Below are 26,302 nucleotides of genomic sequence, written 5' to 3' on the forward strand. Positions count from 1 at the left end.
CGTCCAATGCCTTGATGGACAGCCAATTATATCGTCCGGCTCAGTGCTGAGACATTTTTTGGGGTCTTCCACTTGACTTTTTTGTTCCATAGCCCTCAGGATCATTTAAGAAAGTCCAAATGACTCTCTTACTGTGTCCCACCTCACCAGCGATGGCGCGCTGCGAGAGACCCTGCTTATGCAGTTCAACAACCCGACCACGTTCAAAAAGGGAGCGTTTTTTGCCTTTGCCATCATTAATTGTATCATTTCAATTATATGATTTTTGTAATTTAGCTAGCTTAAAGAGCAGCAATAATTTTAGCGAAATTGTCGAAAGTTTTGTTTTCAGGCCCCCCTTCAGTTCATATTTTTAGCAATTAAAACGAGACGGTACTCGCATTTTAATAGCTGGGATCAGCAGGAAGTGTAAAAATGAAGAGAAAAGACTGAAGCACAGAGCTATAAAATAATTCTTTCAGGACATTTATGGTGTCATAGAATGGAATCTAAATATTTAATAAATTGGAGCTATATCAGTCCTGCAAAGAAATAAAGAAAATGTCATATGTGCAGGAACAGTCCTTGCTACATGATAGATAGGAAAGATGCATGCACACAGATAAAAGGACCCTTTCTCACTTGAACATATCTATCTTACAATCATGCCAAAGCCTTGTTTGTTCAGACAAATACATCTGTCTCTGTCAGAGGTATGACTTCAGCTGTCTTCAAGCATATAGATTGTTACACAGCAACCAAAAAACCTTATTAAAGAGAAAATGGAAAGATTCTGATAATCAGTGGGTGACTCACTACATAGATACAGAATTCTGCAGAATGGAACTCATCTTAACTCATTCTCGTTCCTAGGCATACATTAGCACACACACACACACACACACACGCACACACACCAATAAGTATGTCTTTTTCCTGAAATGTTCTGCCCTTCCCTCCTACCATCCCCCTCCCAGGAGAGGCGGCTCCCACCTCCAGTGCCAAAAAAGCCACCCAAGGGCCCCCAACATCACCCCCCTCTGGCCAGAGACCGCTCACTGGAAAGCTCAGAGAAACAGCGGCAGGAGGCCAGGAAGCGCCTGATGGCCGCCAAGAGAGCGGCATCTGTACGACAAAACTCAGCTACAGAGAGTGCTGACAGCATCGAGATCTACATCCCTGAGGCTCAGACAAGGCTATGAGGACACTGCCAGAGCCACATAGGGTTGACACGCAGTACACACCATTCACACAGAACACAACAAATGTATGGTTGTCCACACAAAGGCAAATGGGTTTAGACGCATCTGGATATATTATTTCATTATGCACAATGCACTCTGAGGATAAATAGAGCTGGAACATTGATGGAACATGTGCCCTTTCCCAATGCTCACCTGTCTCCTGACTGATTTAGTTACCTGTAAATGTAACCATGCTTCCTCTTGATCCAAACTCATGGTCCACATGGTCCAAACTCGGTCATGTTTAAACATTCTTTAGAGCAGCTACGTGGCAGACACCCCAAAATTGGTTTTAAAATTTCAGTTTATATTCATCAGTTTTCACAGAGTGAGTGTATAGTAGGGAACACTCTCCTGACTGGAGTTTCACAGGTGTGATTTATCTCATGATCAGGTGTTGAACCATAACATGAGTTTGACTTAACAAGTTTACATATCTACAGAGGAAGCGGGTCTTCTTCCACGGGGTATAGCACGTTTATGGACTGTCTATAAATGAGTGGCTGTGCTTTCCAGGTCACAAAAATGAAATCAGCCAACCTAATCTTTAGCTCCACTAGACTCGTGTTCAAAATGTGTCAACTCCTCTCATTAAATCCCTTAGATAAATTTCTCCAAAAGTTATCATGGTATATTAGCTAATTTTATCACTTTTGAAAGGACTTGCTGAATCAGGTAGTTCATATTAGGCCTCACACAGACACTTGCTCAAATATGATCACTCCTGACTCCAAAGTAACAAAGGTGGTGATTGGTTTCATAAGGGTAGCCCAAAATCCAGTGGGTGAAGTCACTGTGGTTATGTCAGTTTGTTGCCATGTTGCATTGCAATAGTAACCAGGAACAGAAAAACTCATTCTAGCACCTTTTATGTTTTTTACTTATGTTTTTGTAGCCTCTGTAGGTCCCACACAGGAGACGGGAAGGCATGGGGTCAGATGCCTGAAATCTGCACCGCTAAATGGTGACGCTATGAAATCCAAACGTTCATTCTTTTAATTGTTTAGGGTTATCAGCTGAACAGATTTGGTTAGATCATACAGGTGTCTTTTAAATGCCTTTTTAACTTGTACAAATGTGTACTGCACAGAAGTGATGGACAATCTTACATATACACACAGAAGTAATAATGATCTTGTGTGACATGAAAATACTTCACATGTCACTCACACATAATGAACACATGAGTGCTCACAGGCAATTTCTTTGGTCTTGTGGCTGAATGAACACTGCAGACTGGTGTAGTATAAAACAGCGTATCACTCCCCCCTCTGGAGAATGCCATGATCACGATTGTTCATCTTCCTCTCCATCTCCACGTAATTATCAACTAGTATTTTCTTCCTCTAGATGAACCCTCTTAAAAATGACTGAAATGTTTTAAGAAGATCTCTGTTATTTTGCAAATTTCAATACAATTTTATAGTTTGGACATCTTTCTGTGGACAAAGTAGCAGTTTAACAGCTCCAATACTAGTCAGAGACACTGCTAACACAAGCCTTCAGACAACTTAACTGGAACTTTTCCATATTTGAGTTGTTTCAAGCCTGTCTGACATGGTTGCTCTGTCTCTGCAGTTCAATGCTGTGCTGACCAAAACGACAAAAAAATAAACTTATAAATAAACAGAATTTTATTTTAATGCTTCTTGTGTAAGCAGAAAGCCTTCACATGAATTATTAAGTGCTCATACTGTCAGAAAGGCAGCAGTGTGTCATAAAAGTGTTTGTATCACCACCTGTGCACAGGTTTGCAAATTCTCCCTTTCTTTGGTTTGACTTTAGTTTGTTTCTCCTTGTTGGCTTTCAAGGTGATTTGTCTTTTACCGGGTACATTTATACTGAAACAGTGTTGGGTAGAGTGCATTGATGGTGCTGAGAGAGATACAGTACATACAGTTGTGGTCAGACGTTTACTTACACTCATCATGGGCATGAATATCATAGTAATTTGGGGCTTTTACTCATTTCTTTTAACTGTTCTTTTTCAAGGGTGGAATGCCTGTACCACATACATCTTTAATGGACTTAAAAAACAAGTTTGAGTTTATTTTGGATTTTCTTTCATCCACACAGGGTCAAAATTATACATGCAACCTCAAACGCGTACTCCTACGTGTTATTTGGTTAAATGTCCCCTTAGCAAGCTGCACCTCGACCAGATGCTTTTGGTACTCATAAACAAGCTTCTGATATAATTTTGGCTGGATGTTTGAGTACTGTTCTTGACAGAATTGAAAAAGTTCATTTAAATGAGTTAGTCAGTTTGTCCACACATTTACAATAGGGTTCGAGTCCAAGGATTTGGGGAGACCATTCCAGAATCTTAATGTTTTCCTGCTTTATCTATTCCAAAAAGTTTTGATTTGTGTTTTTGATCATTGTCTTTTTTTCACCCATCTAGCTGTTGGTTCGAGTTGAAGTTGAAGGGTTTGGAGGTTGTCCTCCATTATTCCATCCACTTTGTGCAATGTACCACTGGCAGCAAAAAAGCCCCAGCGCATGATGCTGCCACCACCATGCTTAACAGCTGGTGCTATTAACGCTACAAGCATCACCTTTACTCCTCCAAGCATAGCTCTTGTTATTGTGGCCAGATTGCTCAATTAATGTCTCCCTGGTCTTAAAACATTCACCAGAAGGTTTTCCATTTGGGCAACTGCAAATTTCAGTCAAGCTTGAAGGTTTCAATTTTGGAGCGTAGACTTTTTTCTTGGTCAGCAGCCTTTGATCCTCAGCTATTTAAAACGCACTTTACCATGGACAGTGACACTGGTGTTCCAGCAGTTTACAGCTCATGCCAGGCTTGAGCCTGAGTGGTTCCTGGGTTGTTCCTGAATATCCTGAGTAATTTCCTCTCATTTGAGGGTGAAGGTGGTAACACATCTGAAGAACTTGTACTGATGTACAGTTGTTTGAAGTGATGATTTGGAAACTGTAGTGGTTTAGAAATGGCTTTAACAGATTTTCCAACTTGTATAAATTTATAATTCTCCTTAGATCTTCACTGAGTTCCTTAGACTTTACCACTGCTCTAACTATTCATCAATCCAGTAGGTGCTGGAAAATCATTTTTATGCTTCAAAGAACAACTACCACTTGCTGTCAGACATGATCACTAATGAGAAGTTGATATGTAAGTGGACGGGTTCTTATATAGCACTTTTCTACTCTACTTGAACACTTAAAGCACTTTATACGACTTGCCACATCATCTACATCTACATACAAGTGATTCCTACGTTACATTCATACACACATTAGACAGCATCAGACAGCATCCTGCCCAAGGATACTTAGACATGAGACTGGAGTAGCCAGGGATTGAACCACCAACCTTCCAATCAGTACCATGACCCTGTATGGATTAGAGAAAACAAAAAAAAAATCAAAATAAATTCAAACTTGTGCACTCAATTCTTTTTTTTAGTTTTCTAAAATAATTCCACCCTGGAAAAGAAAGAACAGTAGAAAAAAGAAAGAAAGAAAGAAATGTGATCATGAAAAGCTCCAAATTTCCATTACATTTATGCCCATGATGAGTTTATGCAAACTTCTAACCTCAACTGTAACAGATGACCTTGCCATGATTTGAAGCTGAAGTAAAGCCACAGTAGTTGTGCACTAAAAGTGTTCAGCTGATCACCCTTTACATTTGTTTACATTCACTGGCTAAAGACTGAGGTAAAATACTGAAATTTATTTGGGTTAAAACTAATAATGACATTGATATAAGCTTACTTGAGCTGTTTAAAAATGTATCATATGTTTTTGGACAGAAGGGGCTCAAAATTTAGTTTTCAGTAGTCATCCAGTGATATCCATATATATTGTAATTTAACCACAACTATTATCTTTTCCTAAAATAGCCAAGTAGCTAAGTAGGTTTAGTGCCTGGTCAAACAGTGAGTGAAAACAAAGTTCAAGTGTAAGACTAATAGAAAAATTTGACAGCCAGTGATCTTGTGTGGGATGTTAACTCTGGGCTTGTACAAAAAAATCCTCTAGCTTGTGTTACCAGGCCATAAAGTAAACTTTATTGCATGTGATTCTGACTACAAAAGACAACAAATTCATGACAGAAGCAGAAATTATGATTCGGTTGGTTAATAATCTACAATGTAAAATATTCCTGTTGGATTATAGTTGCAAAATTAAAATAGAAGTTTTTAATTTGAGGGTTGAAGAGAGGTGGTAAGCCATTTGATTCTGTCATGAAACTCTCAGAAGCAGCTAGCAGCTACTTCATTCATGAAAAGCTGTTTGCTCACCTTTTGGTGCCCCAAGTTGAGTTCAATGGGGCATTCGCACCATATGCAAAGTGAAAGTACTTGTGAATTCAGCCGCATTAGGAACTCAAATATTAGCCCTTGTTAGCCAACAGGATGAGGAAAAGTACAGACAATAGTTGGAATCAAGACAAAGAAACATATTTTCACACCTTATCATGAAGCCCTCTATGCCCTTTTTTAAATTTGCTATCTTTACATCAGATATTTGAAACAGATGGTTCCAGCTGCTCTCAATAAATTTGTCTTCTACTTCTGGAGGCTTCAGGAGAGAATTCACAGTCAGTGGTAGAATTCCATCTAATGGGTTTTTGCAACTCAATTTTGGGCCAAATGCATTTCAGTTTGCCTGATTACATAGACTCTGTGTGTAATTGCACCTTATGAATACTTTTCTTAAAGTTTGGTGAAAATGCATCATAACCCTGATGATGTCATCAGGTTTATTGTAGTTTGGGCTCGTTAAAAACACATCGTTTGGTGGTGTTAATAAAGAGACACTGTCTGATACTAATGGGTAAAAGTTTGAAAATCACACCCACGTTGCTTTGATTCTGACTATTTTGGCTCTTTGGAATTAAAATATGTCAGTGTGCAGTGCCAAAGTCTTGGAGTACCCAGAAAGAAAACAGACTGAAGCTTATTAAGCTCAGTATGTTTGGACTGATCACATTTTTGCAGATTTCTCCTTCAACAGAAGTAACTTTAGTCAAAGAGGCGAACACTCAGTACTGACATGAAATTGCTGCCTGTTACTGCTTACACATAATGAGACATTTTGACCTGGGTACTAAAATGCCATGAGAAGACATTCCAGATTCATCTGGGTTTTAGATTTGACTTCTTGGCTAAGAAGCTGCTTCATCAGTGACAAAGGAAAATGTTTAGGGCCAAGCTGATTCTCTCTGAGCCACTTCATGTTGTTAAACTGTGATAATGACATTTATACTACTACAACTGCTATGTATACCAACATGTATCTATTAACAAACTGCCATTCATTTCTTCAACAATCTGGAAATCATAAGTAGGATTCAGAGAATTCTACAGATGATTCTAAGATAATAATGATGAAGTGTTGTTAATGAAAGTATTCTGTATTATTTTCTTCTTTTGTAATGATGAGGTGTGTGTGTTAGCGTGTGTGGTGAAGGAACGTAATTTTGTACAGGATTTGATTACCTCTGTGTTTTAATGATAATGACAGTGAGCCATATTCAGCGTAAAACACCTTTCTTATCAAGAGGAAAGGGCCATACCACTGCAGATTGAATATGCTTTGGATTTTTGGTTTTTGCATTTACAGAATCATTTCTTTTGTATTCCAGTAGCAAGCTTACTGTCTGTGAGTTTGGGGAGACATGTTGAGTGCGGACAACATGACACAAATGTGAGCAGGAAGCAGGGAGACATACATTTTTAATGTCCTGTATTAAAATTTGCACGTTTCTCAAATTAAAGTGTTGGTTGGACATGCAGAAATAACTGCTAAATAAAAGCCCAAACTTGAAACTAAGATTATTAAAAGTGATGAAGCATAAAAACAAAAATGTTAAAGAACTGTGGAAGATCAGGGCTGCCAGAAAAAAATGTAAAGAAAATATCTCTCTGTTTTTTTGTATCTGTGACAAACAGACATGACATGACAAACAAGAGGAGAATGTTCTGTGACTGATTTGCTAACATTGCACTAACTCACTGGCAGTACAAGTTAATTTCAATAATGACAACCTCTCGAGAGCAGTGCAAATTAGCAGGTCAAAAATGAGAATGATATCAGATATGTTAAGCTATATATTAAAATTCACAAGAAGATCGAGTGATTTTAATGATTCTCTAACAGGAAAGAAAGCATGCTGGAGTTGCTCAGGCAGGTCATTCTACAATTGAGGAGTGCAGCAAATGCTCAGTCATGCTTTGTCTTTAAGCGTGAAGTGGGAGCAGTTCTCGGGTTCCTGGTGAGGAGTGCTTGCTGCACTCTGGTTTGTATGAAGACAGCAGTTCCAAAATGCATTGTGGAGGCACACATTCTGAACAGTTTAGAATCTATTGATTGATTTGTGGTTGATATCTGTTAAAGGGTTTTATATTTAACTACACTAAAAACTGAAAATAGATCTGCAAAAAATGAATGAACTAAAATGGAATAAATAATACAGAAGAAGTATTAATATTTGTTAGTTTGGTCAAATGATATCACAGCTTGCCTGATGAGACTTTGTTGGATGTGTTTGCTAAGACTCTATAAGAGTGAGTCACCACTTTAAAAATTCTCTGTGTTTTTATTGTAATACCTATTTTGATTTTCCAAAATCTTGTTTCTGATATATGCCTGGCATACCATAATAATTAGGAAGACTAAAATTAAGACCCAGACAAATAGAAACAATAAACCCAAACATTTTCAAGCAATTAAGACAAACTGGAAACTAAAGTGACGTAAGTTAGAATGAAATAAACGTTAATTAGAAAAAACCCTCAAAGATGTAATAATTCTGGTTTGTTAAAAGAATGAAATAAACGTATGAATCATAAATGTAAAGAAAGTGATATTCCTCAGGTGGTAGAAGCAGGACTGAGTGACCTGAAAAGTCAGATTAGACTCAAATAGGACTCCCAACTCATAGAGGACTGATGACTCCTATTTTGTAAATATTTAGTTGAATTTTACTAAAGAAATTGAAAATACCTTTATTTTTAAAAGAGTTTAAAGAGTTGATCGTCACTGACATAGCAATGAAATGAATTTTTTCTCTATACAGTGTGGCCAAGTAGCAGTATATAGTATAAAATTAAATGGGAAAAGAAATAAAAATTTTGCAATTTCTGTTTTAGTTTCTGTCTTTTTAGTTTTTTAATATTAGCAGTTCTGGACATTCATACATTCAACTTTAGATATACTGATGCTGAACATCTCTGCAACTCCAACCAGTGGCGGATTTGAGCTCCCTGATTCTCTGCGTTTTTCCTCAGGAAGGAACGGGAAAGAACAGGTCATTTTTAAAATCAGGGTCTCCCAGACATGTTGATCTGTTAATCACAGTCTGTGTGTATGTGCGCACATGTGTGTGTGTGTGTGTGTGTGGGTGTGTGTGTGTGTGTGTGCATTCAAAATTTGGATGTGTATCATTTGTATATATATAAAACCATGTCGAAGATACACTGGATGCAAGGTCTCTATAAAGTGCTTCCTGAGTCTCTTGTTTTCTATGTTGGGCCTTCCCTCTGTATGGTCTGGTAGCCTCATAGAGTCATTCTGTAAATTAACTCTCTACTTATCCCTGCAACCGATTTCTGGTGTTTGTACAGAAAATGATAAGGGTGTTTCATAACGCATGCAGACACAATATTAGTACTTACAAATCTATATCTAAGTTGAAAACATGTATTTGGTTTATTTATGATCTTATTTATTGATTTTCTAAAATATGAAATTCTGTTGAAGTGGTCTGTCATGCTCTTATGATCTTATGTTGTATTGTAGAGAGATGATTATATGTCCATAACTATTGATCAGCCCATAATAAAATAACTATCGACTCTTCCATGACTGATCTCTATTTACAACAAATCATCATCAGATTGTTTAATTAATCCCCATGGTTGTGTTGATATCTTTCGTAGACATCAGAGGACTGGAAAATCAAGCCCAGTGAGCTTTATTAGTAAAGTATCTCCACAGGTGATCCAGCCTACTTTATTAGCGAAGACATAAGACGTAATTTACACACACACACACACACACACACACAGTGAATTCAATTTAATTTTGTTCAGTTCAATTGAATTTTATTCATACAGTGCCAAATCACAACAACAGAGTTGCCTCAAGGCACTTTATATTCTAAGGAAACGACCCCACACAATAGACAAAACACCAACAGTCACATGACCCCTTTTGAGCAAGCACATTGGCAACGGTGGGGAGGAAAAACTCGCTTTTAACAGGAACATGCCTCCGGCAGAACCAGGCTCAGGTAGGGGCAGCCATCTGCCATAACTGGATGGGGTGAAGGGAAGAAGACATTCTGTAGAAGAGATGCAGAGATTAATAATAAATAATGATTGTATGCAGCGTGGTATAGTGTCTTTTTCTTGTCAGTACTCCAGGAGGATTTTGCAAAGCTTTAGTGACAGCAGAGATACTCAGAGGCTGTGGCAAGGGATACAAACCATCACAGACTACAAGCCCACACTGCAGACCGCTGTCAGTTCCACCTCTTTACCTGATGAGCTAAACAAATTCTTCACTCGCTTTGAAGACTCCCCATAATGACCGGGTGGTGACACTATCCCCAGACAGTGTGTGGAGATCCCTTGCCAGGATCAATACATACAAAGCCCCAGGTCCTGATAACATCCCTGGATGAGCACCGAGAGACTGTGCTGTGGAACTCACAGATGTCTTCACAGACATCTTTAATACATCACTGAGCCAGACTGTTGTCCCCACATGCCTCAAAGCCTCCACCATCATTCCTGTACCAAAGAAGTCATCTCCCCCCTGCTTTATTGACTAACGTCCGGTCACAGTCACCTCCATCATTATGAAGTGCTTTGAACGGTTAGCCATGCATCAAATCAAAACATCTCTTGCCCCCAATCTGGATCCACTTCAGTTTGCATACCGCTCGACCAATGATGCAATTTCAACTGCCCTTCACTCAGCCCTCATTCATCTGGACACTAGAGGCTCATACCTTAGAATGCTGTTCATAGACTTCAGCTCAGCATTCAACATGATCATTCCCCAGCAACTCATACATAAACTGGATCTGCTGGGGATCAGCACCTCGCTGGCTGCTGGATTTCCTGACAGAAAGACAGCAGGCAGTACGGGTCAGCAGCAACACCTCCAGCACAAGAACACTGAGTACAGGGGCTCCCCAAGGATGTGTGTTGAGGTCACTTCTCTTCACCCTGCTAACCCACGACTGCATACCATCACACAGCTCCAACCTCTTCATCAAATTTGCAGACAACACAACTGTGGTAGGTCCCATCAGCAACAACGATGAGACCTACTACAGGAGCGAAGTCAGGCGGAGTGGTGCAGCAACAACAACCTGTCCCTGAATGTGGAGAAGACTAAGGAGATCATCATAGACTTCAGAAGAGCTCACACCATGTATGCTCCACTAACCATCAATGGTGCTGCTGTGGAGAGGGTAAGCCGCACCAACTTCCTGTGTGTGCACATCTCAGAAGATCTCTCCTGATCAAAGAACACAGCATGACTGGTCAGTAAAGCCCAACAATGACTCTACTTCCTCCACAAACTAAGGAGAGCAAGAGTACCTTCTACAGAGGCACCGTTGAGAGTATCCTCACCAGCTGCATCACTGTGTGGTATGGCTCCTGTTGTGTTGTACATAAGACTTTTATTTTATTTTTATCTTTTTATATTTATATTGTCTTAGTGTACACTGAGGGCCATGGGAGCATTGCAGTTTCCAGTTCTTGTGTATGACTGCACATATGGTCTTTGACAATAAAGCTGACTTTGACTTTGATAATGACTAAAAAGGGTGAGTGAAGAAGAGACACTGAATGCATCATGGGAATCCCCCAGCAGTCTACACCTTTTGCAGCATAACTAAGGGACAATTCAAGTTCATCCAATCCAGCCCTAACTATATGCTCTGTCAAAAAGGAACATTTTCAGCCTAAAAATCTCAAAAGTAGAGAGGATGTCTGTCTCCTGAATTGAAACTGGGAGCTGAGTTTTCATCACCTCATCGACACTCTTTGTTATGATGTTTGAACTCTGCTGATTCGAGTGATTTTGATGGGGGTGGAAAATAGGATTCTGGATTTAACAGGGAGCCAATGAAGAGAAGCCGCTAGGTTAGTGATTAATATGCTACTCTCCTGATCAGGTCCCTCAGGTCATCTGGATCCGGTTTTTTATCAGTTCCCAGAGTCAGAACCAGACACGGGGAAGCTGCATTCAGCTTTTATGCGCCAAACTCCCAGAAAGCCTCAGATCAGCTGAAACACTCAGTTTATTTAAATCCAGGTTGAAGACTCACCTGTTCTCAGCTGCATTTGAGTAAAACACCAAATCCACACTTTTAAGCTTAAATTTCAAAACTTACATTTTAACTACTAATTTTATCTACTGTTCTGATTTTATCTACTGTTTTTTTTAATCAATTTTAGATCATGCTTTTTATTTGTTTTTGTTTTTTAATGTGTCTGTAAAGCACTTTGAATCACCTTGTTGTTGAATTGTGCTATATAAATAAACCTGTCTTGCCTTGCCTTACTGCATGGCTTGTATGAAAAATTCCTGATCCTCAGCTTCATGTACCCACTGAAGTCGTTGCTAGCCCGATAGTGAGTCTTTCCTGAACCATTCATGTATTTGGTGTCTGGTAAACCATGAGCCAATGACCTGTAGTTATATTGTAAGGTTTGAAAAACTGAACTTAAAGATGCGCTGCAGATGTGTCAATAAAAAGCCAGAGAGGCTGACAATGACCACTGTTTACTTTTAAGGCTTTGTTATAATAAATGAAACAAGATCCAAAGCATTTGCCAAGAGAATTGGAAAGATAAGAAATGTATCACCAACCCATCATTGTACATGATTCTGAATGAGAGAAACTGTGTTTTGTGCTTGTTAGACACAGAATTATAATTAACATGTGATTTTGGAGTTTAATCAATATAAGCAGTGTTGGGAAGGTTACTTTTAAAATGTATTCCATTACAGATTACAGATTACATGCCCCAAAATGTATTCTGTAACGTATTCCGTTATGTTACTCAATGAGAGTAACGTATTCTGAATACTTTGGATTACTTAATATATTATCATGCTGTTTACAACTACGTGAATGTACTATTGCTGTGATTTATTACTGTTACTGAAGGTCCGCGGCTCCGAACCGTAGTAAAGGGACCTCTGGCTAATACGGTGGGTTCAATGTCGGGCTGGCAGCCGAAAAATAGCTTTACTTTGTTGTCTGGGTCAACTTTGCTAGCGAGAGACAGAGAGAGGCGTTGAAAGGCTGCTCCAACGGAACTTATTGTTTCAGAGGAAAACACGAACACAGTGTACAGTCGAGTCTTAATAGCTTACTTACAGCTGGGCTCGTCAGGCACTCTTCTTGGCTGCAGTGGTTATTATTATATTTACATGCTTCCAGCTCCCGTTTTTGCTCCGTGACAGCTCAGACTTTTCCTTTCTCTCCCTCCCTCGCTCACAGACACATAACGTGTATGGCAGTCCATTCTCCCTGCAGCACGGACTACACTGCCCATGAGGCTACATTCTTTAGGGCCATGCCTGTCGCATTCTGAATACCACCTTTTTAAACGGTAACTGTAACGGAATACAGTTACTCATATTTTGTATTCTAAATACGTAATATACGGTACATGTATTCCGTTACTCCCCAACACTGGATATAAGGAATAAGAAAATATATTAATGATTGTCTCACTGAGAGTCTGGTCTTTTTTCATGTGACACTTGACCTATTGATAAATCTAAAGGTGACAATGCATAAACTGAATGATGCACAAAGTGAAGTACCTTCATATGTGGTTGAATGTTCAAATGTGATGGAATGATTAAGTGATAACAAAGTACAACATAAAAAACAAGAAAATGTAATGAAGTGAAGTAGTTAAGTTTAAACTTCATTTTAAATTATGTTTGTGGAAAAGTCGAGTAGATAGAGAGAGGATGATAAGGTGTGGCTGGACATCAGGTGATTAAATGTAAAGAACATTGATTTGATATCACAGGGGTTATGAGGCCAGATGTTATCTCGGAAGACAGAAAAAGAGGGGGGAGGAAGGATGTCTGGGATCCTTCGGTGTCTTCTGTGAGATGAGCAGTTCAGAAGAGAGATCAACCACTGCCCAAACTGTGAATTTGCAAATATTTTCTTTGTAATTTTGTTATTTTTTTTCTCCTGGTTTTTGTCGTGTTACCTTACAGATTCAAGAGGATTTGGTTTTCCATTGTTTTCCTGCGGGACTGGATTTCCAAGGGATGCTGCTTTCCTGTTGGACTATTATTGTCAGCAAGGGACACAGGGATAAGTGCATCTTCAGCCATCTCCAGATTAGGTTGTGCTCAATCTTTTGCCTCACAAAGATCAGAACAAAGTCAACATTAGCTCAGAGTAGGTTCAATAGATTTTTTAAATAGGGAGCCATTCCAAATTTCCTGCACTGAAAAAAAGTACATGTTGGATTTACTTAATTCAATAGTGGACATTAGTTGCACACAGATGTTTTGCTTTGGCAGCAACTTAAACTATTTAATAAACCTGTGCATTTTGTGTTGATAAAATGTGACTGATGAAGTAATTTGAGCTCTTGGAATATTTTAGTCCTTCACAATTTCTTTTCATTTTATTCCAACACTATTCAGTAACTTTTACACCAATACTACTTGGCCACTTAAACATTACATGTTATCTTCATATTACATAATGTTCAACAAAGTCTAGAGTCTGGTCAGCATAAAAGGTTAATGGATTTACAAAAACTTCTGCTCCATCCATCCTCTTATCTTTATCGGGGTTGGGGGGCCTATGCCAGATGTGATGGGGTAAGAGACAGGGTACACACTGGACAGGTTGCAGGTCTATCACAGAGAGACAAACAACCATTTAACTTGCATTCACACTAATGGGCAGTTTTGAATCACAGATTAACCTAACTCTAATAACTGTATGACTTTTAACTGTGGAAGGAATACCCAGAGAGAACCTACTGTAAACTAGCTGCATTGTGGATTTGAACCCAGAATCTTCTTAGTGTGAGGTAACAGTGCAAACCACCACGCCACCAAGTTGCCAATCCAGCCTGAACAAAATTAGGAAAGCTATGATTTCAAGGCTTGATGCAGAATTTTCTTTACGTGTTGTCCTTGACATGTTAAACCACAATTAATAGCAGTAGCAGACACGTGGTGTGTGTGTGGTTGTCTGCCTCTTAGAACTCCAGTGATTTTCCTGTGGTTTGAAATCTCATGTGATCTTGTGAATTTTGTCCAGGCAACAAACCACTGTTACTAGATTGTATCATGTCATCTTAACAAGAACAAATTAAGTTGTTGAATTTCATGCAGATCCTACATGAGTTCATTATGTTCACCATAGAAACATGAAATTGTTTTGTTCAAATAACAAGTTAGACTTTTGTAAATGTAACAACCACCCAATTTCCTTTTTTTGAGTGTATTGGGGTGCTGGTACCACAGATCACACATTACAACACATTAACTGACACCAAAGAGCTTGGACCTGGAAGCAGGGTTTGTACACCATCAGTGAAAATGATACAAAACTATAAGGTATTGTAAGTGCAAAGTACAAATAGCTCATTTTAGGTGTTAGTAGGAAGTTGCTAGGCAACATGTCCTAATGCCTGATATACATAAGAACGTTAAGGATATACCTGTGAACCCGTTTTGGTTGTTCAACCCTTTATTGTTCAGGAGTAATTTGAAACCAGAGATGTCATGTGTTGGATTAATATTCATCTGTGATGCATATTCAGCTTCATCTGTCCATATTCTCCTGGCATGCTCATTTTTGATTTACCTGTTTGTGTTTTGATATTAATGTCTAAACTGAGAAAATTCTTCTATGTTCCAAAAAATAATCTGACTTGACTTAGTTCCTGTTGCTATGCGCCTCACTGTACCACTGTCACAGTGCTGGTCAGTCCTCCATGTGGCATGTACACCCAGGAGCCCTGAGATTCTAAGCAGAGCCATATTTCTAACAAATGAACACTGGCTGCAGGTTTCAATTGGAAAAAAAACGTCATACCATTTGTAGCAGGTTAATAATCATTAATGATCATTTTTTTAATTTTAAACTACTCCCTGCATTTATGGATTTTTCAAAATAATCTGACTTTCTGGTTGCAGATTTACATGAACATATGAGATGTTATTGCTACACACTGTCACACTGTTGGGCATCACTGCATATTTGGTGAGACAAGGGAGAGAAAATGCATCCATCTGCCTGCATACTGGAATTGCGTTTTCCCCAGTAACCACATGATGGCAGTAGTCCACTGAGTGTTAAATAACTCTGCTCTGCTGCAGCGTTACCCTGACTGTCCTCCAGAGGGATTAGCACAACACAGCAAACACTACATCTCGTGTCCATTGGGAGTACATGGGTTACAGAAATGACAGAATACAAACGCATATGTTGAGCTCTGTATTTGTACAAAGTGCAGGCTGCACTAAATGTTGCAGATATCGAAATGTATCTATTTGTTTAGATATTAAAGAATATGACATCCATGTATTGTAACAATTAGTTATATCAAGTTAATCAGATATGCATTGTTTGCATTTCTCTGCACTTAAAGCATTGATTTAAAGAAAAATGATTAAGGTGTGCTTTTGCCTTCTGTATGATATTTACATTAAATGCAATGTGTGCATTTAATGGTACAGTTTTTAAACATGTGGTGTTCCAGGGAAATTACACTGGAATCCTGCAATTTTCTCAATAAATAAATAAATAAATAATGTCATTAATATATCTTTAATGTCTTCACATGTGCATTTAGAAGTAGGACTGAGCCTGCAAGGCTGCTTTGACAGGCAAACAGACAAACCATTCAGCCCAGTTGTTTCTGAATAACACTCAGAAATCTTTTTTAATCTTCTCCAATCCTTCTTGTAGTCATCAACAGCCTCCAGGCAGAGTTGTACTCTCTCTCCAGTCTCCTGACATATTAGTCTGCCTCTAACATCAGATTAATGCCCAAATCAATTAGAGCTACAGTAGATGAATACCCCACCCCCCGCGACCCCACCCTGAAGGACTTTTTTGGATTATAATAAAGTTGCCATGCACTTGTTTAATGATTAAAGAGGTGGCCTCAGAATCAAATGACTGCTTGATATTGTCTGGAAGTGAGACAGTGTATACTTAAACATAGACTTGAACTTTCATTACAAAAGCAATGTCATGTTTAGTCATTTGGTCAAGCAAAACAAATAGGGCCACCCCAGATTTGTATCATGCTACTCAATTAAGTTCCAAAATAAGTTTTACTTTGAATCATGATAAGTTGTTTAATCTAAGTGTCCGTAAAGGAGGTATGTACTGTTCTAGGAAAGTATTTGCAGCAGTGGAAATGGCACCTTTAATCACAGTTAAAAAGGAACTTGGTTAGGTTTGAGAAAAGGGATCTAATAATACTCACATAATAATAATAATCCCAATCATAATCATAATAACTTTTATGTAGGTTTTACAAGCAAGACTATTAAAAGGATAAAGTCAAATATAAAGCCAAAAATTAAAGCCCAAACAATAAAGATACATTTGAGTTATGATTGAATCAAACAAAGCTGGAGATGTAATTCAAAACACTGACTGGTATCCACTCAGACAAATTGTTCCAAAGATGGAGGTCACCTTTAGATTGTTGCCTTTGGTACAGCCAGTCCTACCTGAGCTTCAAACTGACTCTTATACTGTCAAATTTCTCTCCAGAGCTCCACTTTTCAGCAACTAGCTGAAATAAAATTTATGTTAAAATCAGTCACATAAAGTATCGTAATCTGCCTACTCTTCCTTCTTTAAATGCTATCGCTGTCTGTCCACCTCCTCCAGTCCCAGAAGAAATGAGCCTTAGGATTGCGAAGAACAACCAATGCAGCTTGGTTGGGCTCACCGCTCACCTTCTGCGAGGAGGAGGCGGATGGTCGCTGATGAGTGTCTGTCCTGTGGTAAGAAAGGACATTTTGTTTACTCCTGTACCTGGCAGGCGTGATCTTTTGCCCGCCAGTAACTGTAGGAATATTGGTAGGCAAGATAAGTAATATTTTCCTAGCACAACTTATGTGTTCAGCTAAACTCATTGTAAGCGCTCACACTCACTCTTGTCAAGAACCTATTGACTCCGGAGCAGAACAAAACATGATCGATCATTGGTTAAGGAGCTCAGCATTTCTCTAATCCCCCTGTCAGAATCCCTGCAAGTTTCTACCTTGAATGGCACCAGGCTCCCAGGAAGAAATAGTCTGTTTTTATTCGATGCACCCAACACTCCCCTGGTCCTTGGGTTCCTTTGGTTGAATACACACAATCCCAACATAGACTTGTTGAAGGGCAGGATATCTGGTTGGAGTTTATGGCCAAAAGAATTGGCTATAACTCAGTCCTCCCCTGCTGAGCTGCCTAATCTAACCTCTGTCCCTGACCTTGCTGAAGTATTCAAGGATTTAGCCCTCTCTCTTCAGCCATACAGTTTTTATGACTGTGGCATTGACTTTCTGCCTGGGGCTCTATAACCCACGAGCCATCTGTACAGCCTGTTGATGCCTGTAAGGGCCTTGATGGAGAAGTACTTTATGAATTCACTCGCAGCAGGGATAATCCACGTCCCCTTTGGTTGCAGGAATGTTTATCGTGCGTAATGTTTACCATTTGGTAGGTATATGGAAGGGGGCGAATGGAGGACTGCCTTCAGCACCTGGGTCATCTTGGTCATTTTGAGTATGTGGGCATGTCATTTGGTCTTTCTAATGCCACCGCTGTGTTTCAGGCCCTTGTGTTCAACATTCTCAGGGATTTAATTAATCATTTTGTTTTTGGGTACCTTGATGATATCCTCTTCTTTAAGTCTGTTTTAGAGCATGAGGTCCACTTCCCCCAAGTCTTGGATTATGTAAGAGGCAAGAAATGAGTTCTATGTTCAGTCTCTTTCCTCTGATAGATCATGGATAAAGGTCAGTTGTGAGCAGATCCTGCCAAGATAAAGGCAGTGGTGTAATGGCAGGAGCCATTGAATGGGAAAAATGACTTTAAAGATTTCTAGGGTTTGCAAACTTTTACTGGCACTTTATCCGTGACTTCAGATGCATTGAAGTCTTACTGTGACATCCAAATAGAAAACATCAAACCAGAGATGCTTGACTTCTTGGTGTAACTCATATACATATGCCTTAAAGCTCATAAACTGGAGATGAAACGGCTCTGCAATACCTCATCAGGTCCCCATTTGGCCTGGAAAAATACTTTCCCATGTGTTTATACCCCACTAATGCATGTCATTCAATTTCTCCCATCGTTTATGTTTTGTCCTTTCTCCTCTCCTTTGTCTCCTTGTCTGCTTATTCCGCTCACCCCCAACCAGTTGCAGCAGATGGCTGTCTCTCCCTGGGAATGGTTGTATTGGAGGTTTCTTCCTGTTAAAAAGGTGATTTTCCTTCCCACTCTTGCCAAGTGCTGCTCACTGGGGATCATCTGATTGTTGGGTTTTTATTATTTTAGAGTTGTCTGTCCATGCACTACTTCCATTCTGATTACATGTGGCGAGACTCTCAGGCCTCCTTGGTGCTTATGCAGCAGCCCACATGCTGATACCCTGTGACCTGCTTTTATCACTGTGTACATATATGCATGCTTGAGTCTGTGGGATGGAAGGAGAGACACAGAATGGCGGTAATAAGGATGCATCATAGACTGTAATATGTGTTTGGTTTGCAGATGTGTAAGAATGGTGCTGCTTCACATAGCATTTCTTTTTCACTGTCCTCTCTGAAAGATGTTGTTTGGTCAAATGACTTAAAACTGATTTTGCCATAAATGCCAATTAATACAGTATCTCATTGAGCATGATGAAATCTGATTTTTCTATTCCAGCCATTCTCACTTCTTCTTGTCAGGGTTGTTCGGGGGGGGGGGGGGGGGGGGGGGGGGGGGTGTAGCCTATCCCACCTGTCTTAGGGCGAGAGGCAGGGTGTGTGCTGCACCTTTATTTTTCTATTGTCATTAAAAATCTCTTCTTCATAAGCATAGTTGTTTCCAAGTCACAAGTTTGTCTTATCTGAACAGTGGACATGTACGGCACAGAGAGCGCCCACATTTTTAAGAGACTTAAACTGGAATTTGGACCGATTTACTTGTTAGCTTAAGCTACAGATACTTAACTTTTTTTGAAAGACTTTCCTTTATCCTATTGACAAAGTCGTGCGTAACGATTTGTTTAGTTTCTAGCAGGAGAGTATTGCAGTGAAGAAATAACAACTCACAAGCAACACTTGAATCCTTGAATCTTACAGCAAGCAGACATGTGGAGTCTGTGCGTGCTTTTTTTTTGCTTTTTTTCTGTTGTGGTTTGTGGAATTTTATGATGAAATGCATTTATTTAACGTAAATATTGATTGTTCTGTGATACAGAACAGGCTGTAGATTAGTCCAGTATGAGAACAGTTCGTTTGGCTGATTGTCCTATCATTTAAGTAAGTTAGTCTCTGGATTAAATTATTTCTCATACTTTGTAATAGCTACAGGTTTCTTGCTGATTTCACCTGTGTGAGAAGGACTGCATAAACAAATAAGTACATCTAAACTGAAATTGAATTTATTTTTCAATGACAAATGAAGCAAAGGTTCTTCTAGATCCACATCACTTACAGTGCTCAGTGCTGAAAAAGTATTTGCCCTCTTCCTTACAATATTTTTTCTTTCTTTTCACATATTTGTCACACTTTTGTCTTTATGGCAATGACTTTTTCCAAACACAATTAGATGTTTGGATAACTATTTTTTACCTCTTAAAAAACAAAATCATTTATAAAGTGCATTTGTATATACTTGGTTTATCTTTGACGAATGCTAAAATTTGTTTGATGATCTCACAATCAGTAATAAATAAAAAATCACTTAGATGTATATTACAGGTGCTTGTGTGAATGAGATGTGTTTATAAGAAGCGATCCATTTCTCATTGCTTTAAAAGGTTATAAGTCCAAATTCTTGCAGTAAAAAAGCCTTCAATAATACAAAACAAATGTTGTAAATTGGTGTATAGTTGTATTTGAAAAGTGGTGCACTGACAACGTTCACTTAAATTTTCTGTTTATTAGAACACACACATTGTGGTCTCTGCATTTCTTGATCAAATGCCAAGTCATGGGTTAATATTTTACTCAAACTTTAATCTTCTGTTAAACACAGATATTTAGCCAAAGAATTTAATGTCAGTATCAGCTTGTATAAATGCTTAACTGCTTTAAAAACACTAAAATCCTCTAACATGTTGCAGAGGACATCGCCCATGTCCCATGAATGATGTTTCAAAAACATCTAAATGTTACATTAAGATTAATATACTCTGAAAGCTAATTGAGTTTTATATTTGCAACAAATGATTTTGATGAGGTAATAACTCCAACCAAAATAGATTTCCAAATCGACTAAGCCAGGGAGAGATGAAAGCAGTTGCCTTCAAGTGGGTACTAAAGCAAAGGTTACTGATGGTTGAAGATACTGATCAAGTTGTTAAATTACTGCTCAGTAAATCTCATTAATTTGTTTTAGTCATCCAGATGGATAATCCCCTGTAGGAAGAGATTACAAGGATTAAGCACTGAATCATTGTGCGGCAGGATTAGCTCCACACATTCATCTGCCACAGCTCACTTTCTGGATTTCTTTTTCACCTTCAGAACGCTGCTCATTGGCACTGCGGCACCAAGACTAGGGCAACACATGTACCATTTGACAAGAGACTCAAAGGAAGAGTTTGATTAGGCCTGATATAATTTAACTTGAAAAATTATTAAAATTCTAATTAAAGATTTTAAAGTTATTATTTAAAAAAAAACAAAATTATTTTAAATTGTCATTTTTTTAATGTAACAATTGTTGAAATTATTTCCTGACAGCTCATACTCACAAAATGGATGAAATCATATGATGTATATAAATGGATCCAGCTGAAAGTGATTCCTCTTAATAAAGAATGATTTCCTGTCATGTCCTAAATTGCATCTTTCTTGGAAACTTAAAAGTGTTAGAAAATAAAATTAGAAAACAACAACAACCCCCTCCCCCCCACAAATATAACAATAATAATGATGAATAAATAGAGACTTAACCGTTTATTCATTTTTCATATTTTTAAGGCTAGAAATCTGTTTTTAATGCTTTTTTTAATTAAAGCTGACTTAAAGGACGTGTAACTAACAATAAAGAAGTTTGACTCATAATAATCAGTTGTAAACGCTAGAAAAGCAGGCGAGTCATTTATTGAAGTTTGGTATCTATTTTAGATTCTGTTAGGTTTACGTCACGAGCAGGTGCGCGGTTTTTTTTTTTGTTTGTTTGTTTTGTTTTTTTTGTACACCCACTACTCCTCGCGTGCACATCGTGATCGGTGTGGCCGTCCACAGTCTGCTGCATGCTGCAGACCGAGGGACCGCATGGGAACTTGAACACTTGCTGCGCTCGCGCAGGTCGGCCCGTTCAGAGCCACTCTGCATTTATCAATGATGTTGCGTGGAGCGCGCGGTCACGGCGCGTTAAAAACCTGCACGGTTCATCATTTGGTTTTCAGCAATGGGAGGGGTGACACACACACACACACAAACACACACGCACACACACGCTTTTGTAGTATGTCAGTGCAAACACACAGGCACTCTTGTCTTACTGACAAAGTGGTAATCATGGGGTGTCCGAGAGGGAGGACTGTTTTTTCTTTGCTAGCGAGACACAAGCAAATTCCAGAAGCCAAAGCTCGCAAACATCAACATCCTTAAAGCACAAAGTAGAAATTTCGTTTCGATTTCATATCTAACTGCAGTCAATCCACGCTCGTCACGTGGATTTCCAGACAGGATCCAGCTAAATGAAGAAAGATGAAAGTTGTGCTTAGAGAACAGCCGGAATGACTGGTCGCAGGTCTTCGTTTGTTCACACATTTTCACAAACAGACTTCGCGTAAAGGAGCTGTGCGGCTTTCGGCTCAGCAGGCCCACGTTTAGTCCAGAAGCTGAGCGCGCGCGTCCTGCAGACGACTTTAGAGGATTCGCGTGCGGACGTGTCGGGCCCACAGCTTTATCACGCAGACAGCAACACAGCCTCATTTACAACGCGACGTGTTGCATTGAAGGCGATGAGGACGCAAGTGGCCTTCTTCCCACGGCCGCGGCTTTCCATCTCTCCGCCGATGTCCACACACGCAGTGCGCGCGCACGTAGCCTGCCTGCAGAAGGTCCCTTCTGTCCGCAGAACAAAGTGAGTGCTTGCAGTGAATGGCGTGAATAGACGCGCATTTACAGACCGGCGGGCAGTCTTCTTCGGTACACCGGGGTGCGCTCATTTGTCGCGTGTGTCAATGAGGCGCGCGCTCCGGGGCCCACCACTGTGCTTTTATTTGTCAACCAGTCCTCCCAGTCAAACCCGCACTGGCTGGCACAAGTGGCGCATCGACCGCTCTGCTGGTGCACTTATTTACTGCGGCAGCGCTGCCCACTTACTGTTGGATAAATGACACAGCCGCACTCGCGCGCACGGTTTCCCCTCATTGTTTGAGCGGGAATAGAAAAACCACCGAAACCTGCCAGAGTTCCATTTCTGAAAAAGCTCACCAAGTACAAGCCAAGCGTGTGTGACCGTCTCCCTGTAGCTCCGTCCAAAAAGGAAGACTAAAAGTGACTTTCAGCTGGGGCCATAAATGGAGTGTGACGGAAAAAGGATATTATTATGATTATCATCGCTGTCGTGTGCTGCCTGTGATACACTGCCTGCCTGTCTGTTTTAATTGAAATTTAAGTGAAATTCATTCAATTGAAACTGACTGTTAAGAAAAAGAAATTTGACTGTAACAACAATAATAATAATAGGTTGTTTGTTTCTCTGTGTTAGCCTTGCAATAGACTGGCCACCTGTACAGGGGTTACCCCGCCTTTCGCCCAGCTATCATAGGGCGAAAGGCGGGGTAACCCCCCACCCTCCCCACGACCCTGATAAGGTTAGTGGAAAAAGACTGATTGATGGATAATAATAATAATAATAATAATAATAATAATAACGTAAAATTTAGATATCTTTTTGAATACGTCATTCGTGGCGTTACCACAGCGCGCGCCTGTTGCACAGTAACCAGTCACGGAGCTCATGAATGTTGGACTGTACCGACTGTTGCTCATCATCTTCTAATACTTGTTTTTATTTTATTTTATTTTATTTTATTTTTTTTGCTAATTGTGATTCTTTAATTAGACAACGAACAAACAAATGAAGAAATAAAGAAGCCTCTCTCTGTAACTGCTTAATTGTGACGGGTTTAAGATGTCAATTTGCGCATTTTATGAAACATGTTGTAGCAAATGGAGTGTTCATGGAACATGTGCCCCAAAAAAGATTTCATTACACTGTATAAACGTTCTTTGTTGTTCACAGGTGACAGCGTGGGGCTGTTGAGCGCGGTCCAGCTGGTGGAGCTCAGTTGAGACGTCAGAGCCAGCTCGGACAGCGGGGACAAAGGGCGTGGTTTGGGGAATATCTCGAGGTGCGCCTCACGGACCGAGCTGTGATTGGTTGGCCCGCCTGGCAAACGGCACGCGACTATGGATGTCGCTATAAAGAACCCTCGCGTGCCTGTTCTTCAGCTAAAAGTTCAGCTAGTGCAGAGCGCGAGCACAGTGTCAAAGGAAAGACGGGTGTGATTGTTTCCGCAGTAACAGCAGGAAGAAGACAAACATGGATGGGGTGCTGGACCCTTTCTCTGGACTCGACTCTTTCTCCTCCCCTCCTTATTTCGACGATGACGAGTTTTTCACCGACCAGTCCTCTCGAGATGGACACTTGGAGACGGATGACTTTCTGGATGACGAAGTGGACTTCCTCTCGGGTAATTTTCAAGACTATTACAGCAAAGACGGCAGCGGCAGAGCGCCGCCTCACGATGGAGACTACGACATCGGCAACCTGTCCTTCTCCTCTTCGTCCTCCGTTTTCTCCTACGGCTGCGCAGACAGCACGCCGGAGCTGTCTCCTCGGATGGGCCATCACGGCGGGCCGTTGCTGAAGCGCAGGAGGCGGATGAGGTCTGAGATGGAGATGCAGCAGCTGAGGCAGGCGGCCAACGTCAGGGAGCGGCGGAGGATGCAGTCCATCAATGACGCGTTCGAGGGCCTACGCTCCCACATCCCCACTCTGCCCTACGAGAAGAGACTCTCTAAAGTGGACACTCTGCGGCTGGCCATCGGCTACATCAACTTCCTGGCTGAGCTTGTGCAGTCTGACCTTCCTATTAGAAACTCCAGCAGCGACATGCACGCGCAGCCCAAGAAAGTAATCATCTGCCACAGAGGAACAAGTGAGTGCGCCTTTGTTTTTACCGTGGTCGTAATGGAACCAAGCCTGTCTTTATGCGTAATAAGAGACTCGTGAGCGCATCTAATTTGAATCAGACAATCGTCAGAGTCAGATTTATGGTGTCATGGTGCGAAAAAAGCAAAATAAAACAAAGCCAAAAAAGTGGTGCGGAAATTAAAATAAGTATGAAAATTTTTATCATTTTTTGCTTTTCCCCCTCCAGGGTCCCCTTCGCCAAGCGACCCCGACTACGGCCTGCCTCCGCTGGCCGGTCACTCGCTGTCTTGGTCGGATGAAAAGCAGCTCCGGGAGCAGAACATCATCCGTACCGCAAAAGTCTGGACACCGGAGGACCCCCGAAAACTGCACAGTAAACCGGGCCTCACAGACATCGAAAACGAGCCTCCCTTCAACCTGGTGGCCTGAACAGCAGCACAAGCCTTGCGCCATGAAAATGTGACGACTGTAAAGTGTATCACGCTATTGTCTGTTAATGTGAAAAGGAGCAGGATGTGAGCTGATTTTACAGTTTTACATACTGGCCTCAGTGCTGTACATAGTTTTATCATGTTGATAATTTTATTTTTGTAATTCAAGCAGCTGGCAATCATGTATTTATTTTGTTTCACAGGTGATAATATATGTTTTAATTTAAATGTACTGTAAGACAAAATGTATTTTTATATCGGTCCACAATGATTTATATTTATATGATCTCTTCAAATAAAAGAACCAACTGATAAGAAGACTATTGTTATTATTATTATTATTATTGCTGTGTGCGTTAAGCATTTCTGTGTTCACAGAAGATGAAAATATTGAATGTAAATGTTTAAATGTGTGTAGCGCCAGTCGTACTGAAAACATCTCAGGTTTGCTGCGCATAAGTGTGAGCTCTGTGAGCTGTGCCTTTGAATTATCACACTAACGATGCGTTTTGTAGAGAGCAGCACAAATGTGTCCGTTCTTGAACTAGTTAACAATCCAACCAGTCGCAGTTTTATTGCTTGTTTGCCCAAACTTTTTATCGTCAGATTTTAAAAATCACCGTGAATTCGGAACTCTCAGATAATAATAACACATCTGTAAAATACACACATGCGTGTTAGTAGATGAATGGGTGAGGGGAGCATCCTCCTTGCCGTGGAATTGCGCAGTGGCCGCTGGAAGCTGACGCACTTTGACCTGAAAGTGTGATTGAGTGAATGAAAGAAGAAAGCGCTCTAATGCGGTGACATAAATATGCAAATGAATGCTAATGAGGCGCACTGTACACCCACAGCAGCTGAAGGTGTTTAAAGCGCACGCGGGCGTGCAACAGTATGGTGGGAAAGTAGTGAATACTCTCTGTGCTGCCAGGTGCTGTCGGGACAGATTTTCCCGTGGTAGCGGCATCCCAGGAACATGTGTCCCCACGGCCTTCTCTGCGGCCGCCCCCTCTGCCGACACGCTGGCGTATATATGAAGCATGAGTGGCCAAAAGCTGCCGCACACAGGCTGAGGAGGACCCGCTGCACCTGCAGCAGAGCAGGTATGCTTGTTTCTTCTTCAGCTGGACAACTCGTCTTTCCTTCGTTTTTCCTCTTTTAATGACAGTTACGTTGTTTCTCTCAGCCTCTGTTTAGCCGATTTCCCACTTCCTCTGTGCCTCCGACAGCAGCATGTAATCCTGCTG

The 26,302-nt window shown here is 40.3% G+C and overlaps 2 protein-coding genes across 5 annotated transcripts in view; both read left to right on the forward strand.

The window, feature by feature from the left end:
* The window catches only part of dlgap1a (discs, large (Drosophila) homolog-associated protein 1a), a 174,806-nt gene extending 165,762 nt beyond the window's left edge, over positions 1 to 9,044 (forward strand). For all 4 annotated transcript variants that reach the window (XM_063460965.1, XM_063460964.1, XM_063460967.1 and 1 more), the window contains one exon: positions 957 to 9,044. In XM_063460965.1, the coding sequence (XP_063317035.1) occupies positions 957 to 1,181 (225 nt within the window). In that variant the 3' untranslated portion in view covers positions 1,182 to 9,044. The remainder of the gene's footprint in view (positions 1 to 956) is intronic.
* Positions 9,045 to 24,009: 14,965 nt separating this feature from the next.
* Positions 24,010 to 25,085, forward strand: ptf1a (pancreas associated transcription factor 1a). Its single transcript, XM_063462898.1, has 2 exons — positions 24,010 to 24,628; positions 24,851 to 25,085. Exons 1-2 carry the CDS (start codon positions 24,010 to 24,012, stop codon positions 25,051 to 25,053), a joined length of 822 nt encoding a protein of 273 aa, XP_063318968.1. The 3' UTR covers positions 25,054 to 25,085.
* Positions 25,086 to 26,302: the final 1,217 nt, after the last annotated feature.

Source organism: Pelmatolapia mariae, linkage group LG18 (assembly GCF_036321145.2).
Source record: "Pelmatolapia mariae isolate MD_Pm_ZW linkage group LG18, Pm_UMD_F_2, whole genome shotgun sequence".
Classification (NCBI taxonomy): Eukaryota; Metazoa; Chordata; class Actinopteri; order Cichliformes; family Cichlidae; genus Pelmatolapia; species Pelmatolapia mariae.